General features: G+C 46.4%; 1 protein-coding gene across 1 annotated transcript in view; it reads right to left on the bottom strand.

The window, feature by feature from the left end:
* Positions 1 to 3,235: 3,235 nt before the first annotated feature.
* PRDM14 (PR/SET domain 14) overlaps positions 3,236 to 17,873 on the bottom strand; it is a 28,117-nt gene continuing 13,479 nt past the window's right edge. Inside the window, exons 2-7 of the mRNA XM_075919742.2 lie at positions 17,081 to 17,215; positions 16,836 to 16,993; positions 16,249 to 16,519; positions 14,118 to 14,320; positions 11,604 to 11,705; positions 3,236 to 7,098 (exon numbers count right to left, since the gene is read on the bottom strand). Coding sequence (XP_075775857.1) covers positions 6,871 to 7,098; positions 11,604 to 11,705; positions 14,118 to 14,320; positions 16,249 to 16,519; positions 16,836 to 16,993; positions 17,081 to 17,215 — 1,097 coding nt within the window. The 3' untranslated portion in view covers positions 3,236 to 6,870. The remainder of the gene's footprint in view (positions 7,099 to 11,603; positions 11,706 to 14,117; positions 14,321 to 16,248; positions 16,520 to 16,835; positions 16,994 to 17,080; positions 17,216 to 17,873) is intronic.

Raw genomic sequence — 17,873 nt, 5'->3', positions numbered from 1 at the left:
TAACAGATTTATTAGGGCATAAGATGATGAAGTGGGTTTTACCTACAAAAACGTATACCCTAATAAATCTGTTAGTCTCAGGTATCACAGGACTCCTCATTGACATTGTAGATGGGTTGATCTGGTGCAAGGGATGGGGCTAGCACTTGTGTGATTTGCTCTGGCAAATTACAGAGGTAAACTAGGTGAGTCTGAGGAATGCAGGCCTGTTTCCCACCCAGCTACATTCAGGGCTGGCAGCAGTAATACTAAATTGATGTCACTACCCTAGTGTAAAGCCACTCAGTACAGACAGTGTCTATGTATTATTACTTCACAGTCCTGAGGAACACAAAGGTTAAGGCCAAGAATTTCAAATGATTCTACAGACCTCAAATTGTGAGTGCCCAACCTGACTCACCTCAAGGGAACCCACTTTCCACACAGAGTGTTGGGCACCTACCCTTTGAAGATCAGCTCCTCTGAGATGTCTTACATTGGACATCCAACTTCACCTTTTAAAATCTTGTCCTACGTGGCTTCACTCAAGGTCACACAGCTCAGACTGTGACAGCGCCTCCCTCACCTGAGTTCCTGTCCTGGGTTCTCACTGTTACCAGCTGCTGCCTGGGGCTCCACAGTGGAATGGCTGGTACTGATCCTGCCAGGAGCAGGAAAGGACTGGATCAACAACATTTTCCCTAAGCCAGTGTTTGGGGACCACTAGCAGTGCAGGGAGGGAGGACTGAATGTGTTCTGAATGTGTTTGAAGGATGTTGCCAGTTGAACTAACTCCCAGAGAAAAGCTGGAGATTGCTTTCCTGCAGCCTTATAGCTAATCTAATCCATGTTTCTATCTTGCATCTCTCACAGTGCAATCAGCTACCATGGAATCAGGGGTAGAAGGAATAGAGTAGGTACCTATTTGTTACTGTGGGATTTGGTTGTTTTAAAAGTAATAATTAGGTTTTGAATCAGGCATCAAAATAACACCTAGGATGTGTCCTAGTGGATCTGTATCCTGATTTCTCTTCCTTGGAGAGGGAGGTGTCTACATGAATATGTGCCAGTGAGCTCCTGTCCTACTTCAGTGAGACAAGGTAAGATAATCAAAGGAAAGATATCACCTCACCCAGCCTGTCTCTCTACTTTTCCATGGCCACGGATGAGAGAATTGGGAAAATATCTCCAAAGAAATTGCTTTGTTTTGGTACATGGAAGACAGCTGAATGGAGGACTTGGATAGTTTTTTCAAGTCCCTATGGAAATGCAGATTTGAACTGTCAGCCCTGCCCTGAGGCTGCTCTATTAGCAGAGCAATAGGAAACCAGTTGTGTGTCTCCCACTGTCCCTGTATTTGCTGCTGGGCAGGGTGGGTGAAAGTGTGTGTGAAATTGCATGTATGTGTGTGAGCATGTTTGTGGGAAAGAAAGTGTTCTGAGGGCTAAACAGGAGATGTAGGAATTGCAGAGAGACCTATTTCAGGTGAAGTGAGCACCTCACACTCGGACTCCATTAGCAAAATGGTTTCTCTCATTTAAGGGCGAGTATAGGTTAATTAATATTTGTTTGCTGCATTATCTGTAATTCACTAAGCTGTTTTCCACGGTACTTAACTGCCTACCTCTTTCACTTATTCTCCCCACAAAATACAACAGGACAGAGATGCGAAGAAGAAAAAAGCTTTTGAACATTTGGTAACATGCTGGACACAGCTAAAGGGCAGCAGATGTCACTGGAGTGGCTTTTGTTTTGTTGCACTGATCAGGCAGCGCTTTAAGACCATCCTATTGTTGCAGTTTATTGTCATTCACGTTGGGCCTTTTCAGAGGTTATATACTCCTCTGCCCCTGAAGCCCAAGGAAAGGCCAGAGATTGCCATCACCCTCTGGTTTCTATTTAGAACACCTCCAGTTTCACATTTAAAACACCTTTATGCAGATCAAGCAAAGCACTTACTTCTCAAAGATTAGATTTATCCTGAGGACTTGACTTACCATTCCCATTGTCCCAAGCCCCTCTCTTCTGATCCATGGCCAAAAAAATGGCATAGCATCACAAGCTGTGTGAGATAAGGCATGTCCCATGGTCGGTTTGCCTGAGCTAAACACAGTATTTGAGCCAAATCCTGGAGCCAGAGAATTCCATGCAAACCTTTAGGGGCTGTGTGAATATGTAACACCTCACTTTGGAGGGCTGATAGTTAACCAAAGATTCCTCCTTGTGTCTGGTAAGGCAGATGGATAGAATTGCTGTGTTTTACGTATTACCTCAGATATGGTTTTCATTATTTGGAGCACAGCTGGGATAAGCCCAAGAGAAAGGATCCTGATGCTCTACAGTTAGCTTGGTCATGAATATTCTCCCTTAAATTGGACAGTCTGGCTGCTTTTATGGAAGTGCCTTGGTACATTTACAGCAAGCAATCCTTCTAAGAACATGCCAGATGCATAATGCAGCACCCCCTTTCACAAGCACCCTCCCCCTCCCACCACTCCCATAAGGGGACATGAAATCCCATGCACAGCTGAGCCGTCTGGGGCTATTCATTTGCCAGGTTCTTTGGCAGCATTTCAACAGAAGGGCCAAACATTCTTTTACAATTTAAATCCGAATAGAAGGAAACATTTTGCACATTGGCCAAACAGGACATACATAGTATACAGGGTGGGGGAGAGGAGCATCCTTTAATATAAGGCATCTTTCTCCTGCCGTTCACGGACCCCCCGTGCATGGGCATATGCTTACCATCACAACTGTTGCATTTCCTCTGGCAGACCCCCTAAGAACTGACAGCACTATGCCACCACTGTCTCCACTGTCGTGTAGTGTGCTGGTCAGTTACCACCCTCCATCCCAGAGACAGTAGCATTTCAGGGGAGATGTGGAGGGAGTTGCGGGCAGAACTGTGGTTCTACACACATCTGTTCAGAACACATAATGGTGTGATGTGGCATCAGCACTTTCCTGGCATTAAATCTGAGATCATCACATTCCCAAGTAGGAGTGAGCTGGATCCATGATTCAGTGGCCCAGAACTCCTGCACCTCTATTTAAGTGCTGAGCAGACTCCCCTCCCAGTTAAATCAACTTCCATGGAGCCAGCCATTCCCAGCAGGGAGGAGTTGCTCCAGCTGTATGCAGGGATGTGATTTACACTCAAGATTCATTTCGCTGAGTTTGCCATGATGTCAATTGCTTCATTTTGTGTCGGTACCACGTAGAATGTAAATACAAAAACTCTCCAGCCCTCTGCTGAGTGTCAGACCCTCATATCGTTTATTTACTTTGAGTGCCTGCTGCATTAGTCTCACAGTAGCATTCTTAATAATTAACAGAAAAAAAGACAGATTTACAGGCTCAGATGGCAATATGAGAGGATGAGTACAATCAGAAGCACGCGAGAAACCCCTTGCAGTTTTATAAATACAACTAAAGGAATCCAAACAAAGAGACGCCACATAAATAATCCTCACATATGTGGGATGATGAGTGCTACCTACCCAGAAAGCTTCTGCACGCCTCTTTCACAGCACTTCTAGGTAATTCTTAGTAAGTCAGACATATTTGGTTCATTGTTGAGGTAGCTGATGATTTCATAGAATCCTGAGTTAATTAAGGGCCTGAATCAAGTTTTTTATAAACCAAACTCCCATTTTTGGGAACGGGAGTTCTCTACAAGGGTGTCAATCACCTCTGTGCAGATGGCCAAAAAGTGAGGTCCCACATAGCCCCCTGCCTATACTGCAATATGACCTAACTCATGCATGAGCTCTGTGCTGGCTGGCTGCATGAGAGAGAATTTCATCAATTCAGCACTCAGAAGCTCAAGCCTTTAATGTGTCCTTTCTACGCTACAAGAATCTTTGGTACCAAAATATGTGCAAAAAATTCCAGAACAAACAAAATCTTCATCCACTTTCCCCTACATACTTATACAATATTTATTGCTACCTCTCCAACATACTAGCTAATGCTGAACCTAAATATTTCCTTTACAATTAAATCATTTTATAAATAGTCCTTCCAAGTTCTTTATCCTTGACAATCATGAGTGTGCAATAAACAGAAAAAATAGTGCAAATCAATACGTATTCATTATTTGGCTAGTGAAAGGAAACATGCAAGCAATGTTTTTCTAGTTCTGTGACATATTTCAAGAGACACTGTCAAGGTTTGTAGGCACAAAATGCTATCCTTCTTTCTCCATTATTTGTGTGCAAAGTCCATGTAAATCCTTATAGGGTTGGGAAGAGACCTTTAAACAAATGTTTCAATTCTCTTTTTCTTTAAAAAGAAAAAGATTCTCAACTCCCCAGTAACAGCCAGTCTGTGCCTGAAATTTACAACATGGGTACTATATCAATTAGCAGTCCTGCTTCCCAGCTTTAGCAAAAACATATGCCTTTTACTGAACCTCTATGCCAGACTGGATTTTGTCCTGTGTGTTTAAGGGAGAAACAGAATTCTGCCAGGACTTTGGATGTCACTTTATGTGGCTGCATCATCTGGATTTTGGACTCTCCAAAGTTAGTATCTTTTTGATCAAGGGCGACTGACACACTCACAGAAGGCCAAGATTTTCAAAAATTAGAGCCTGAAGTAAAATATCTTAAATCCATACTTAGCTGCCTAACTACGTGGGCTTTTTAACAGCACCCAACAGCTCCCCTGAAGGTCATTGAGAGTTAGAGAAACAAAGACCTCAATTTTGCTTGAGAAAAAAAATCAATGATGGATTGAAGAAACATCTATTTGCAACATCGATAGGAAATGGCGGATCAAGTCTTCAGGATGGGTAGCTCACTGACTCCAGTGGGAGTTTTGCAAGCAGAGAGTGTGTGGGATTTGACCCTCAGTGCACATATCTCAAGGAAAAATATCAAAACATCAAGGACTCCTGGGCCCATCCTGTTCGTCAGCACTTATATATGCCCATTGTCGTAATTGAGAGAGGGACTCTGCTAACATGTAGCAGAACTGAATTTTTAAAATTCCATTTTATCTGAATTACACTAAAAAAAAAACAAGCATCCAAGAGTGGGCAGCACCACAATAGTAAAGCAGCAGGCACATAAAATGAGAAAGTATAAAAGGACACAGCATTCAGTGCCGGGGTTTAAGTGATGCCTATGCAGAACAGCACAAAAGCAAAAGGATTTCATAGATGTCATCTGACATGACATGCTCCCCTGCAACAGAACATTTCTATGCCATGCAGACAAACAAGGACTAGAAGGAATGTACTGAGGTAAAAGAACTGCAGCCAGAGTGTGCCTGGCCCTTACCTATATATCTCCACAGCAATGAAAAAGTCACAGCTGGCCCAGGAAAGCTGACAGAATTGCCGGCCTCCTGCACAAGGCATGGGGAAAGAGGCTCCCTGCTTCTGGAAGGGGCGTGGCCTGAGGTAGAAGGGGCAGCCAACCTCAGCACTGCCCAAACTGTGTCACAGCCTCCCTCAGCATGCCCTTAGAGCTGCCCAGGGCTCTGGTACCAATTTAAAATAGCAGTGGGCAGGAGCCCCAAGTCCTTTTAAATCACCAAGCCTGGAGGAAATTGCCCTCTTTGCCCTGGTGGGCCTGGCTGGTCCTTGACTCAAGCGTGCAGGGCTCAGGGCACAGGGCTGTCCCATTACTGTTTAGACTTCAAGGCTTGGGCTGGCGTCCAGCTTCAGCACCTTGTGGAGCAGGAGGGTCCCAGAATTCAGGCTCCAACCTGGGCCCAAAAGTACTCAGCAATGAAACAGGCTCAGAGCCTGAGCGAGAATCGTCAGACCCACTGACCAACCACGGCTGTGTAGACATGCCCTGCATGGGTGCACAGAGCAGAGGCTGTATGCAGCCTTCTCCCAGTTATGTGGCTGACTCATGTGAGAGCCTGCAGAACTGCACAGGGCCTGCTTCCACGCTGCTCTCCCGAAGGGATGGAAAGGAGGCAGAACCATCGCTCAATCCCCAACCCACACTGGCCAGCAGCACTGGGTGGCCACAGCGTCATGTTAGTAGCAAATGTGCACATGCCTGGGAGTGGATCTGCAGATACAGCTGCTCACATTTCCCATTGGCCATGGTTCGTCTTCCTGGCCCACTATGAACCATGGCCAACGGGACCTTCAAGCAGCCGTGTGGGTATGCAGGTAAACAAAGCATCTGGCAGCCACTGAGGCTATGTCTGCACAGCAGTGTTGTGTCAGAATAACTGACGTTATTCCGAAATAACATAGTCCGTGCCCACTTTACAAGCAATTGTTTCAAAATAATGTCAAAATAATCTCGAGCTGGAGGACTTCTTACTCTGACTCCTTTATCCCTCATTTTATGAGGAGAAAGGGAAGTCACAGGAAGAGCGCTCTTCCTTTGACTTCCTGTTATGTAGACAGCCCAAAAGCCAAAATAAGCTATTTTGACTCAATCTATGCAATTGACATTGCTCAAGTTGCATAGCTTATTTCGACTTCAGCCCGGGTGTGTAGACGTGTCCTTATTGCCCACCATGACCAAGAGAATGTCCTTAATGTTTTTCTCACCTAATACACCACCAAATGCCTAGAAACACGCGTCCCACTTGCACAGGCAACACACACGAGGGCCAACTCGCTTTCAGTCACAATAAGAGACTTGTGCCTTAAACATGCGTCCGAATGGCCTGAACTACGCATTTCATAAAATAATAACCAGCTAATGAGCTTCACACCTGGGGATGAGCCCCAGAGACAAACATGGGCTACCCAGGTTTTAGCAAACATACTTGGTGACAACACAGCCAGAGGGGTTTCTGTACATGATTCTGGACAGTCCACAGAGACATCTGGGTTCTTCTCTGGCAGCAGGATGAACTTCATTTTCTGAAACACGCCCACATGTCTACAGCCCAACTAATGGCTGCTGGCTAAAGAGCAGCGTGGAACTTCATGTGGAATCGGAATTCCTCCTGCTGCAGGAAGCTCTTGCCACACACGGTGCAAGTGCAGCCTTTGTCCTTCCTGTGGGTGCGCTGCACATGGCTGTCGTGGGCCGCGTGGGAGGCAAAGGCTTTGCCGCAGTGTCTGCACTTGAAGGGCTTCTCTCCCGAGTGCTGGCGAATGTGAGTGCGCAGGATGCTGGAAGCTGTGAATGCCTGAGGAGGTGGCCAAGTTGGAAGCGGGGAGAAAAGAGGTTAAAAGCAGTTATAGAGCTATACAATCTAGAAAATAATCTCCTAAAGGCCCCACCTCTGCCCTGCTCAGAAGACTCACGTAGGACAGTTAGTATAATACTGACACATTGACCAGTCTGTTTCCCATCAGAAAGGCAACGGAATCTCCCTTGATGGGACAGCCCTTAGATTATTCTGCTCATTCAGAAATGAAGCCATTCCGAAGCAGGACAGTCTACGCAGTAGTAGGTACCTCAAAATAAACTACATAATTTGAGCTACACAAATTGCCTGGCTTATTTTGAAATGTGGTGCTGTCTACACAGTGCTAAATTTCAAAATAAATCACTATTCCAGTCTCTTGCTTAATCCTTGTGCAACGAGGTTTACAGGAAGCCAGAATAAGAAGCCCATTATTTTGAATGTATTTCAAAGTAACAGGCTTCCTGTATAGAGAGCGCAGATAACGATTTTGGAATAACAGATGTTATCCCGAAATAGTGCCGCAGTGTAGACGCACCCTTAGGAACTGATTCCCGTATCCGCTACACCAGTGAGCACAGGTTAGCGCTAACACCACCAAAAGTCAATGAACTCCTTACACTTGTATGAGAGAAGAATTAGGTCCACTGGTTATAATGAAGACATTTCTGACCAGATGACACCAGCATATATTTTCCACGTGTCAAAGGAGGCTGGATCAAGTCAATAGTGTATTTCATTAGCTGTGTATTGATTAGCCACTGGGTTTTTTTGACACAAGTTCCCTTGTTCAGTGTTTGTTTTCAGAAACTTCACCCACAAAAGGAATTTGTTTTTATTTCTGTTACAAGTCTCATAAAAGCAAAACAATTATTTTGTTATCGCTGCTAGTGCTGCCTTTTTGGTTCTCAGATATACAGGGTTGAAATTCAGAGGCCAGAACTAAACGGGCTCATATTTCTCCATCCGCATTACCCACAAAACCCTTCTTCATCTAACCACCAATAGCTGTTGCTTTCCAAGCAGAACTACACCTCTAGATCATTTGACTTGAGTGTGAGTGCAAGGGAAACAGTGCAAAGGAACTTGGGGGTACAGATCAATCAGCAAGGGAAAGGAGGAAGAATCTTGTTATTAAGGAACAAGACCTCAATTTTGCATCTGTCTCTGACAGTGTTCCCCTGTTATCCTGAGCTAGTTAGGGTAACAAGAGCAAGAATTTGTCCATGCCCCATGTTCCTCATCTGAAGGCTGCAGCTGCATTGACTGAGCCAGTACAAGCCAGGTTACTTTGGAGCGGTAAGAGAACTTAGTAAATTAGAGGAGGCAAGAGAACTTATGAGCGTTTAGGAAGAGTACTAATGTTCCAAAATGAGAGAATTAAGAATGGAAATTTGCCCAGCCTCAGAGATCTACTGCCAGCTCCCTGGAAGAATAGCATCCTACAGAATGAGGATTAGTTATCTGTAGGCTTTCCCTACAGACCTTCCATGGGCACAGTTGTACCAGTGCAGCTGTAAGATCACCCGTGTAATCATTCTATGCTGACTGCAGAGAGCTCTACCATTGATATAATTAAGCCACCTCCAATGATCAGCAGTAGCTGTCACACCAGCACTCCTCTCGGTATAATTTATGTCCCTGGAGGGTATGTTTTCCATATCCCCAAGAGACGGAAGTTATACTAACAAAAGGGCTAGTGTAGACATCATGAGAGACTCGTTGGGACTCCCTTTGGGACTGCCAGAGCTCAGTGCTGAAAGACATCCAACAGCACCCGGAAGGCTCTGTTCTCTCACTCCGGTTCAAGAGGCAGGGTGCCAATGACTGGGAAAGGAGAACAAGGACAAAGCCCGTTCTAGAGAGCTTCCTCTGAGTTGTGTTGCAGCAGTGGAGGACAGTCAAACCACTGCAGCTGTTTGCAACAATCTGTATACAAAAGTAACTTCTCATTAAAAGTACATCAGGTATTTCAGCTGATGCTTCTGCATCAACTGTAAACCACTGGCAGGACAAACTGTCCCGGCACACCTCAAGTCCTAACCAGTGACATACAACAGCCACCTTTCAACCCAGACCCAATTCTGTACAGAGCAGATCCTTTGTCTGCAGGTGTCCCCACTCTGTGTGGAAGGAGAGATCAGCTGCCTTCACAGCATCATCCTCCTACCCAAAGCCAGTGGGAGACATGTCCTGGGTCCAGGGTGTGTGCTAGAGTAAGGGTAAAAGGAACCATGCAAACTGGGAGGAGGGCAGGGATGAGGAAAGGAGAAGGAGAGGATGTATAATGGCTCCTCTCTCCAGTCCCACAGTTTAGTCAGAAAAGCAATGCAGCCAGGCCATAGCTTTTCTACACAGCTACCCAGAGGTTCTCACTAGGGATGTTAAGGACTAGTCGACTATCCAATAAGCAATTGCTAATCGGACAGTCGATAGACTAGTCGACTAGTTGCTTCCCCCCACTCTTGCTCTCTCTATCAGACAGAGGCAGCAAGGGGGGGGAGGGGAAGGGGAGTACTTCGAAGTGGCAGCACTGCATGGAGCTTTGGGGAGTGCCGGTGCTTCAAAGGGGCAGTGCCACCTTATCGACTTATCGAATAGTCGATGCAACAATGCATCAACTATTAAATTAGTGAATTACACGATACTAAGCTTCCTTAGTTCTCAAGGTTGGCATTGCCAGAACAGAATAAGGGAAGTGGGGCGGGGGAAGGAGGGAAGTTATCATGGGCAGACAAGCTGCAGATGGATGGGCCTGATTTCACATTGATCCCTGAAGACCACTGAATTTGAGTACCACCCTCGTTGCCTATTCCATAGGACACAAACCTCACCCTCGATAGAAAATTAAAGAGAGGAACAGAAATTTCCTCTCTCAAAGCTTCCTTCCAAGGGTTTCTCCACAAAAATGTATTAGCTAAATTCTGATCAGGAAAATCCTGCCTTCTAGCTGCCTCTTTGGGCTTGTCTCCACTTTGGGGTGATCAATTCATCAGAGTCAATTTAGCAGGTCTAGTGAAGACCCGCTAAATCTACAGCCAATCACTTTCCCGTGGACTCCATTATACCACCAGAATGATGAGTAAGGAGTGGATGGGAGAGTTTCTTCTATCGATCCAGCATGGTGTGGATCCGCGTATAGGCAGAGCTAAGAACAGAACTTTAACTGTGTAGCTTAAATCCACCTGTCCCTATAGTATAGACCTTCCCTAAATCATCAAGACATGGACTGAAGAGAGTATTAGCAGTAGCACTATTCGAAGCTGAGCTTTTTAAACAAACCACATAATATGTTTTTCAACCTGCTCTTTCAAAGATGAGCCTGTGGTCAAACAGCACACACAATACTTAAGCACGTGGGTAACTCACATGTAGCCCCACTGACTTCAATGTTGTCATTATTCACATGTATAAGAGTTATAGGGTCAGACCTGTGGGCCAGATTCTGCTCATCTTACTCATCAAGTAGTGTTAATCAGCAAGGCTGCAAGTCTTTCACAGAGGTCACGGATTCCAGGACTTATGCAACAGCCAATACGGCTGACCCCTGGGCCTGTGTTACTGGTTGCTGCTCAGGTGGCCTGGGGCAGCTGGTCCCAGGCTCTGCCCCAGAGCAGCAGTCAGGGCCCTGCAGCAGTGGAGCCCTGTTCCCTGCCCAGAGCAGTAATGGCAGGGCCTGAGGCAACCACCATCCACCCAGAGAAGCAGCAGAAGCAGCAGTGGGGGCCCGGGGTCACCCCCTACCCAGTAGCTCATAGCCTTCCCCCCTCCAGGAGCAACAGCTTCCACCAGAAGCACCCCATACACACGCACTGAGCATCTGTAGACGTGCCCTCCCTCAAGCATCTAGGGTTTAGTTAGGGACACTTTTAGCGAAAGCTGGACAGGTCCTCAAACTTTTTTTCATCCACAAGTGGAATAAATGTTGTTATGTGCACCAAGACACATGCAGATGTGCACCACCAATAGAAACACGTGCTGCCAGCTGTGCTCTGCTAATCAGCTCAGCAGCATTTAAAACTCTCCTGGGTTGCAACCCAAGTGTGCAGCTTACAAGGGACATTGGTCATGGGCTGTGACTTTTTGGTTATTGACTGTGATCTGTCCATGACTTACACTAAAAATACCCCTAATATATCATAGCCTTACAAACAAGAGCAGGGACTACTTGGTTTTGAAAGGGAGCCAATATGGACCCGCAAAGTTTTTCAAACCATGTCCATTTGTTTCTATCTAGGGTATTCACCAAAGTATCTGAGTCCCTCAAAATCATTGATAGATTTCATTCTCCCTCCAGTAAACAACATGACAGCCTCAGCCAATTTGTAGGTGAATTTCTTTGGGTTGTTTGAAAAACCTATAAAAAGAGGCTTCTAGTGCCTGAACTAGGAAAAGCAATGAAAAAGAACTACAAAGAAAAGTGCCTGTTCATACTGTGGAATACTGAAAATCAACAGGTGTGCTAGGGGGAAAAGTGAGCTTAAGAGGATTTAATTTTCCTTTACCTTGTTACAGTACACGCATTTGTAAGGCCGCTCTCCGGAGTGCACCCTCATGTGTTTATTCAGGCTGGAGGACTGAGAAAAGCTCTTCCCACATACTGAACACTGGAAGGAAAACATAAAGTTAAGACAACAACTAAGAATTTCCTATCAGAGTGCAAGCCAAAAACTGGTCAAAAATGTTAGAGAGAAGAGAGGTGTTTGTGTGTGTGTAGCTGCATACAGGCATGTACACACACACACACACAGACACACAGAATACATCTAACTAATACAATCAGTTTACTTAATAAGTGACAAAATGTTTTAATGCATTTTTATAAGAGCTAATAAAAAATGTACTTTTTTTTATTTCCCTTTTTATTTTCCAATTGTGGGGTTCGAGATGGATCCATTTTTCATTTGCCCCAAAATGTGCATGGTATTTTGAAATCAAATTTTAATCAGAAACATTATTGAAAATCATTGGTAATCAAAACGTTTGTTTTGGTTAAGTGAACATTCTTCTGCAGCCCTTTCAGTAGTGGGACAACAGCTATTTTGATTTTTTAAAAGTTAAAAAAATTCCAAATACATTTTTAATTTTTATTAAAAAAAAAACCACTGAATTTATATTTAGAAAATACTGTTTAGATGTTTTGACCACCTCCAATCTTCATAATTAAACTATCCCATGCTTCAATCCTGAGAGCATTCAGTCTTCAGAATTTGTTCCCCCTCCCTCCCAACAATTAAACTGAAAATCACTACCTTCCTTTTAACAAAACAAGCAATAGTGTGATACATATTCTGTAGCCTGAGACTTCAGTGGAATCTGGCCCAAACCAAGAGTTTTTCTGTTACATTTTCCTGGAGCAAAATTCAGCCAGGACTGGGGAATGACAGGAGTAATGTTTCAAAACAAATTGGAAATTTAAACAATATTTGGTCTCAGAATATGGCTCTTTGCGAGAAAAACATGGTCTGACTTAACTGAAGGTAAAGTCTATGCACAATGGATTTTTCTCGTTGCTGTTTTGTCTTAAAATATTTTTTGAAAGAAAGAAAGAAAGAAAGAAAGAAAGAAAGAAAGAAAGAAAGAAAGAAAGAAAGAAAGAAAGAAAGAAAGAAAGAAAGAAAGAAAGAAAGAAAGAAAGAAAGAAAGAAAGAAAGAAAGAAAGAGAAATCCCAAAACTCTTATTTAATAAATTCATGTCAATCTAAATCTCTAATCCCTGTTGCTAAATCAATAGGCTGCTACTATTGTTATTAAATTAAACGTTGCTGAATTAGCTATAACAAGTTTCACTGGGAAGTTATCTTTATTTCAGGAAGAAATTAAATAAAAGATGGCATTTGCTCATATGAAAGTGAGATATCACTCTGTTGTGTGACAAACTTGATCCTGAGTGAGTAGTTATGAATATTTCTTACCACATTTCCAGTGCATCAAACAGAAGCCTCTGGGGGTTCTGGGAGGATATTGATTGGTAGAGACTAGTCAAGTATCACAACATAAATTTGCTCCCATAAAATAATTTTCTAGACATTTAGATTTCCACCTTTGCCACCTTCCTGCTTAAAAGTATCCAGCTGAACGCTGTGGCCGTAGTTTCATTGGATACACATAGAAGAAATTATGGGAGGAGTCAGGAAGAGTAACTGTTGCGAGCTGGGATTTGATACAGATCGGAGCTAGTGTTCCTGCCATCCTGGTAATCCCTGTAATCCTGCGCGCTGCCAGCCTCCAAACAGAACACGTTACAGCCCGGGACAGCAGCGCACACAGCCACGACGGGGGTTTAGGTAGTGGAGGTGAGCTGGCAGACCCTCTGGCTAACCTGAGCCCCCAGCCTCTGGGACAAATATTACCAGCCAGGGGGAAACGCTCAGCCCTTGAGAAACCTGAAGTCCCGCTAACAGCTCCCGATGGGAAACCCAGCTGGGAACTCAGGAAACCAGTATGCAGAGCCCTTCAAGAGAAACCTGGCTGTAAATTAAATACGAGACTCCCCACCCCAGCCCGTCTTCCCCGCACAGAGGCTAGATCAAGTCAGCCTTGCCCTGCCTGTCCTCATCCTCCGCCCATCGGGAGCTTTACACGCTAACGAGTGGGAGATGCATTTACTTACAATACATAGCCATGCCTGAACTCCGGTTTAAACTCGGCTAGCCCTCTCCTAATGCACCTCTCACTTGTGCTCCGGGAAGGCGCGGAGTTGGCTTTCAGATCTTGCCTTTCAAACTACCCCGATTCACGCAAACCTGCCTTGTGCAGCATACAACAGCCGGCTACCGCGGAAAAACAGCGGGTGTTCCCGCAGTGCGCCCACGTGTCCTGGCTTTAAAGGTGGACCTGTTCTTTAAACGCGGACGCTTAAGCATCCTAGCGGGGCTGCAATTTACAACTGTCGTTTGGGATTGAGGGAGTCCACGACAATTAATTGGTTTCGCTACTAGATTTCTGACAGGAACCAGCACCCAGAGCTTGAGAGGAAATCTTGGAGAGGGGTAAAAGAAGGCAGCCGCAACCCCTACCTTGTGAGGTCTGTGTTTCTCATGCACGTGAAGAATGTGGATCCGCAGTCTATCTCGCTTTTCAAACGACCGGTTGCAAAGATGACAGGGGAATTTTCTGTCTCCTTGATCTACACAGCGAGTGTATTTCAGATGTTTGTCTCTGTAGTATTTGTAGGCAAATACCTTGCCGCATCTCTCGCATTTGTAACTCTCGCCAGACTCTGTGCAACACAAGGGGAAGGTGCCTTCACTTAAATACTCCGCGGAACATAGCTGTGCAGTTTCAAATGTCAGGGCTGGAATCCAGCCAAAGAGCATTTTAGCTTTTTATAATTACAATCATTTTAAGCAAGAATCACAATATCACTTAAAAATACAACTGAGAGAACTAGACTGAAGTCTCCTAAGCACGTTACTGAATTTTCTTTTTCTGTTCTTAAATTCTACCTATTTTCTCTCTTACAAGAGAGTGGCTCAGACAAATATTTGTTGAGTGAAATCTTGGCTTCACTGAAATCTCTGGGCGTTTGCCATTAATATTAATGGGGCCAGGATTTCGCCCCTTCTGTCTCTTACCTTCCAACGGAGATCTCCATTTCTTGTCTGAACGCAGACTCCGAAGTATAAAGTAAACATTTCACTTCATATCTGGCAAAGCAAACCTGACTTGCAATATAAAACAGCCCCCTGCTCCTGATAAATACTCGGTATGATCACAGATTTACTAATATTGTAAGTTTCATTTCTCACTTAAAATCAATGTATAGAAGTTGTTTGAAGTATAGAAATAATGTCAGTTATGTGCTATGCAAGTGTGGTGGTGGGGTTGATTGTGTTTGGACTCTCGAAATTCTACTGTATTTTAAACAAATCTTAACATTTTCCTTCGGTTCCCCCCCCCCCCCCCCCCCACCGCCAAAAGTATAGAAATATCAATTCTTCCCTTGCTTACAAATCGAGAAAGGTTCCTTAAAACGGAACCGCCGGTCAGTGTTAATCTTAAAATGACACTTCCTAAATCTCTACTCAGAGGTCCACAGAATCATTTGTTTTGTCATTGCAGCAGTCAGCTGAACCATTCCTCAGTAATTCTGTCTCCCCAACACATTCATATAGAATCATTCTAGCATATGTATGTGTATGGATGCAACGTTTGTTCTACAGAAGACAATGTTGCTGCCTACAACTGATCTCTTATTTATTCGTTTTGGAATCCCGTCTTCCCTACAAAATTACTTCTAACCCCTCCTCTTTCCTGGCACCATCTGGTTACTGTGAAGGACTCCGGACTCCGAACTTCCTTCCCCCTTTATTAAAAGTACGTGAATGTGAAATTACAAGATTAAAAATTATTATGAAAATGTGTAGGGAGAAGTGAGCAAGAATGTTTAAAGCAGGGAAATACAAATCTGACTCAGCCCTCTTTTGCTCCAATTATACCCAGTGGGAGAATTTTGCCATTGATTTAAAAGAGATCAGGATCGGGGCCATATTCATCATTCATGAGTTTCTTGGTTTTCCAAGACTCTTGCATCTTACTGCTAATGCTATATTGCATCTTGTGTTCACAATGCAAATTTCCAGAGTAAATTAAAACCGGGACTTCAACCCCGCCCTTCATGTCATGAAGTCTGGGGAGCAGCTGGTTTATGTCGTATCCTTGTTTTGCAATCTGAGTCGTTCGCAAATCCCTTCATACAGAGAAGTTTTGCACGGAGCTGGTAGCTACCCTGATCATAAATCCCCAGCCTTCTCCACCCCTCCGGGGCCCTTCTGCCTCGGGATTTGAAGATCTCAACGAATAAAGTGAAGGGTTGGAGGGATCGTTGTTCTGGATGTTTAGTTGTTTTAGCAATCGAAAAGCGATGACTAAACTAAATCGTGCAGAAAGTTCCTGCCCTGCAGAGAATGGGAAGCAGAATTACATCCCCTGGAAAGGGCTTGATCTATTTCCTGGAGATAGGAACAGAGATTCTGACACAAATGGCATCTGCCAGTAGTTTGCATTTCGCTTTAAACAGACTTGCTCCAAAGCAAAACGGAACGTTCTGAACACATCAGCTGGGAGATTATAAGCAACGAAATCCCCACCGGGAGCGGCCAGGAATGCCCAGGCAAAGGACAGCCGGGCTTTCCACATGGCACTGACCTTCCGGTTGCTGCTGGGATGACTTTCCCTCAGTCACCCCTTTCAAACTGATGGGGATGCCCAGGAACTGCAGGTAACAGTCTCCGTACCACACCAGCAGCTCCTGGTTGGGCAAGATTTCTTTGCAGCTTTCGTAAAATATCTGGCCTTGGCACTGAATAGCTGTCAAGTTCTGCTCCTCTGGGAACCTGGCGCAGTTCACTAAGGACATCCAGTTTCCCGAGGCTCCTTTCCCGTCTATAAAATGGCTCAGGCGACCATCTTCGAAAATCTGGATAAAACATGGGAAAGAAACCAGTCAGGTTTCCTAGTTAGACACCTTTCCCCGTGTGCACGCCACTGCCTCGGATCCCTGCAGGGATAAAGCCTGGATCTCGGCAGTCAAACACCTCCCTGCTCTTTGGGGCTCCTCTTTCAAGTCAAGGGAAAGTTACAGTGGGGCTGGATCGAAGCTTTGGTTATTGGCTTTCCGCACGCTCCTGCGGGGGTGAGGATACAACCGCCACCCCGTGTAGTTCGGACCAAGGAACCTCCCTCCGTTCCGTGCGATGCCCGGACAAGGGAGATGGGGGGGGGGAGGCATCTACCTCCCACATCAAGGAGTTGTCATCGTAAATCTTGATCTCGCTGGTGTTGACCACTTTGCCTTGGAAGGGGCCGAAGCGGACGCCTCTGGGGATGGGGTCGGTGCAGAAAACCCCCAGCTGCAGAGCCTCCCCGCGCAGCGTCTGCAAGACCGACAGCCCTGCAGGGGAGAGGAACCAGGCATCAGGCAGACCAGCCTGCCAGGGGAGCCGCGGGCGGATGCACCCGAGCCCCGGGCTCCACCTACCTGGGGGTAACTCTCTGTCCAGCGGCGGGCCGTGAGCCTCTGCAGCTCCTGCGAAGAGAACCGGAGCCCTGGTGAGCCCGGGGCTGGGAACAGCCGGGGCCCGCCCAGGATCGGAGCCCGGCAGCCGAGAGGCAACTGGGCAGCGGGGTGGGGCGGGGCCCGGGACGCTCCCCCCCGCCGGGAGCCAATCACAAGGCTCCCGCAGTGAAACTGACCCGGGCCGGGGCTGCCTTACCCGGGCTCACGGCGGGGAGCCGGGGGCCCGCGGCGGCCCCGTATAGCACAGCGCGCAGATCCTCCTGGGTGAAGCGGTACGGGCGGCCCGGCTCGGGCTCGGCGCTGGCCCGGCTGGCGGCCGCTGCTCTGCCCTTCCTGGCGGGGCCGGGGGGCAGCTCCCCCGCCTGGCTGGCAAGTCCCGGGGGGCCCGGGCCCGGCCGCTTGCTGTAGAGGGGCAGGGGGCTGTAGAGAGGCTCCCCCGACGGGCCCAGGAAGGCCGGGAGCCTGGCGAAGCTGCAGGGGGCCAGGGGCGGGGAGCGGGGCACCAGCCCATCCAGGGGGGCAAAAGGGGGGAAGAGCTCGGGAGGGCGCCCCGGGGCCTCCAGGTACGGGGCCGGGGGCAGGAGAGGCGGGTAATAGGCGATGGTCCCCGGGCTGGTCCGGAGGGTCTCTCCCGCGTACGCCTGGTCTTTGGAGGCGGGATCCCCGGCTAGGAACAGGGCCATGGCCGGGCCCCTCAGGAGGGCACCTGCGGGAACGGGAGACACGAGGTTAGAAGGGGCGGCCTGGCCCGTCT

The sequence above is a fragment of the Pelodiscus sinensis genome, chromosome 2 (assembly GCF_052426305.1).
Source record: "Pelodiscus sinensis isolate ZL-2025 chromosome 2, ASM5242630v1, whole genome shotgun sequence".
NCBI classification, from domain to species: domain Eukaryota; kingdom Metazoa; phylum Chordata; order Testudines; family Trionychidae; genus Pelodiscus; species Pelodiscus sinensis.
The sequence above is the reverse complement of the archived record's forward strand: the minus strand, read 5'-3'. Positions and strand labels throughout refer to the sequence as shown.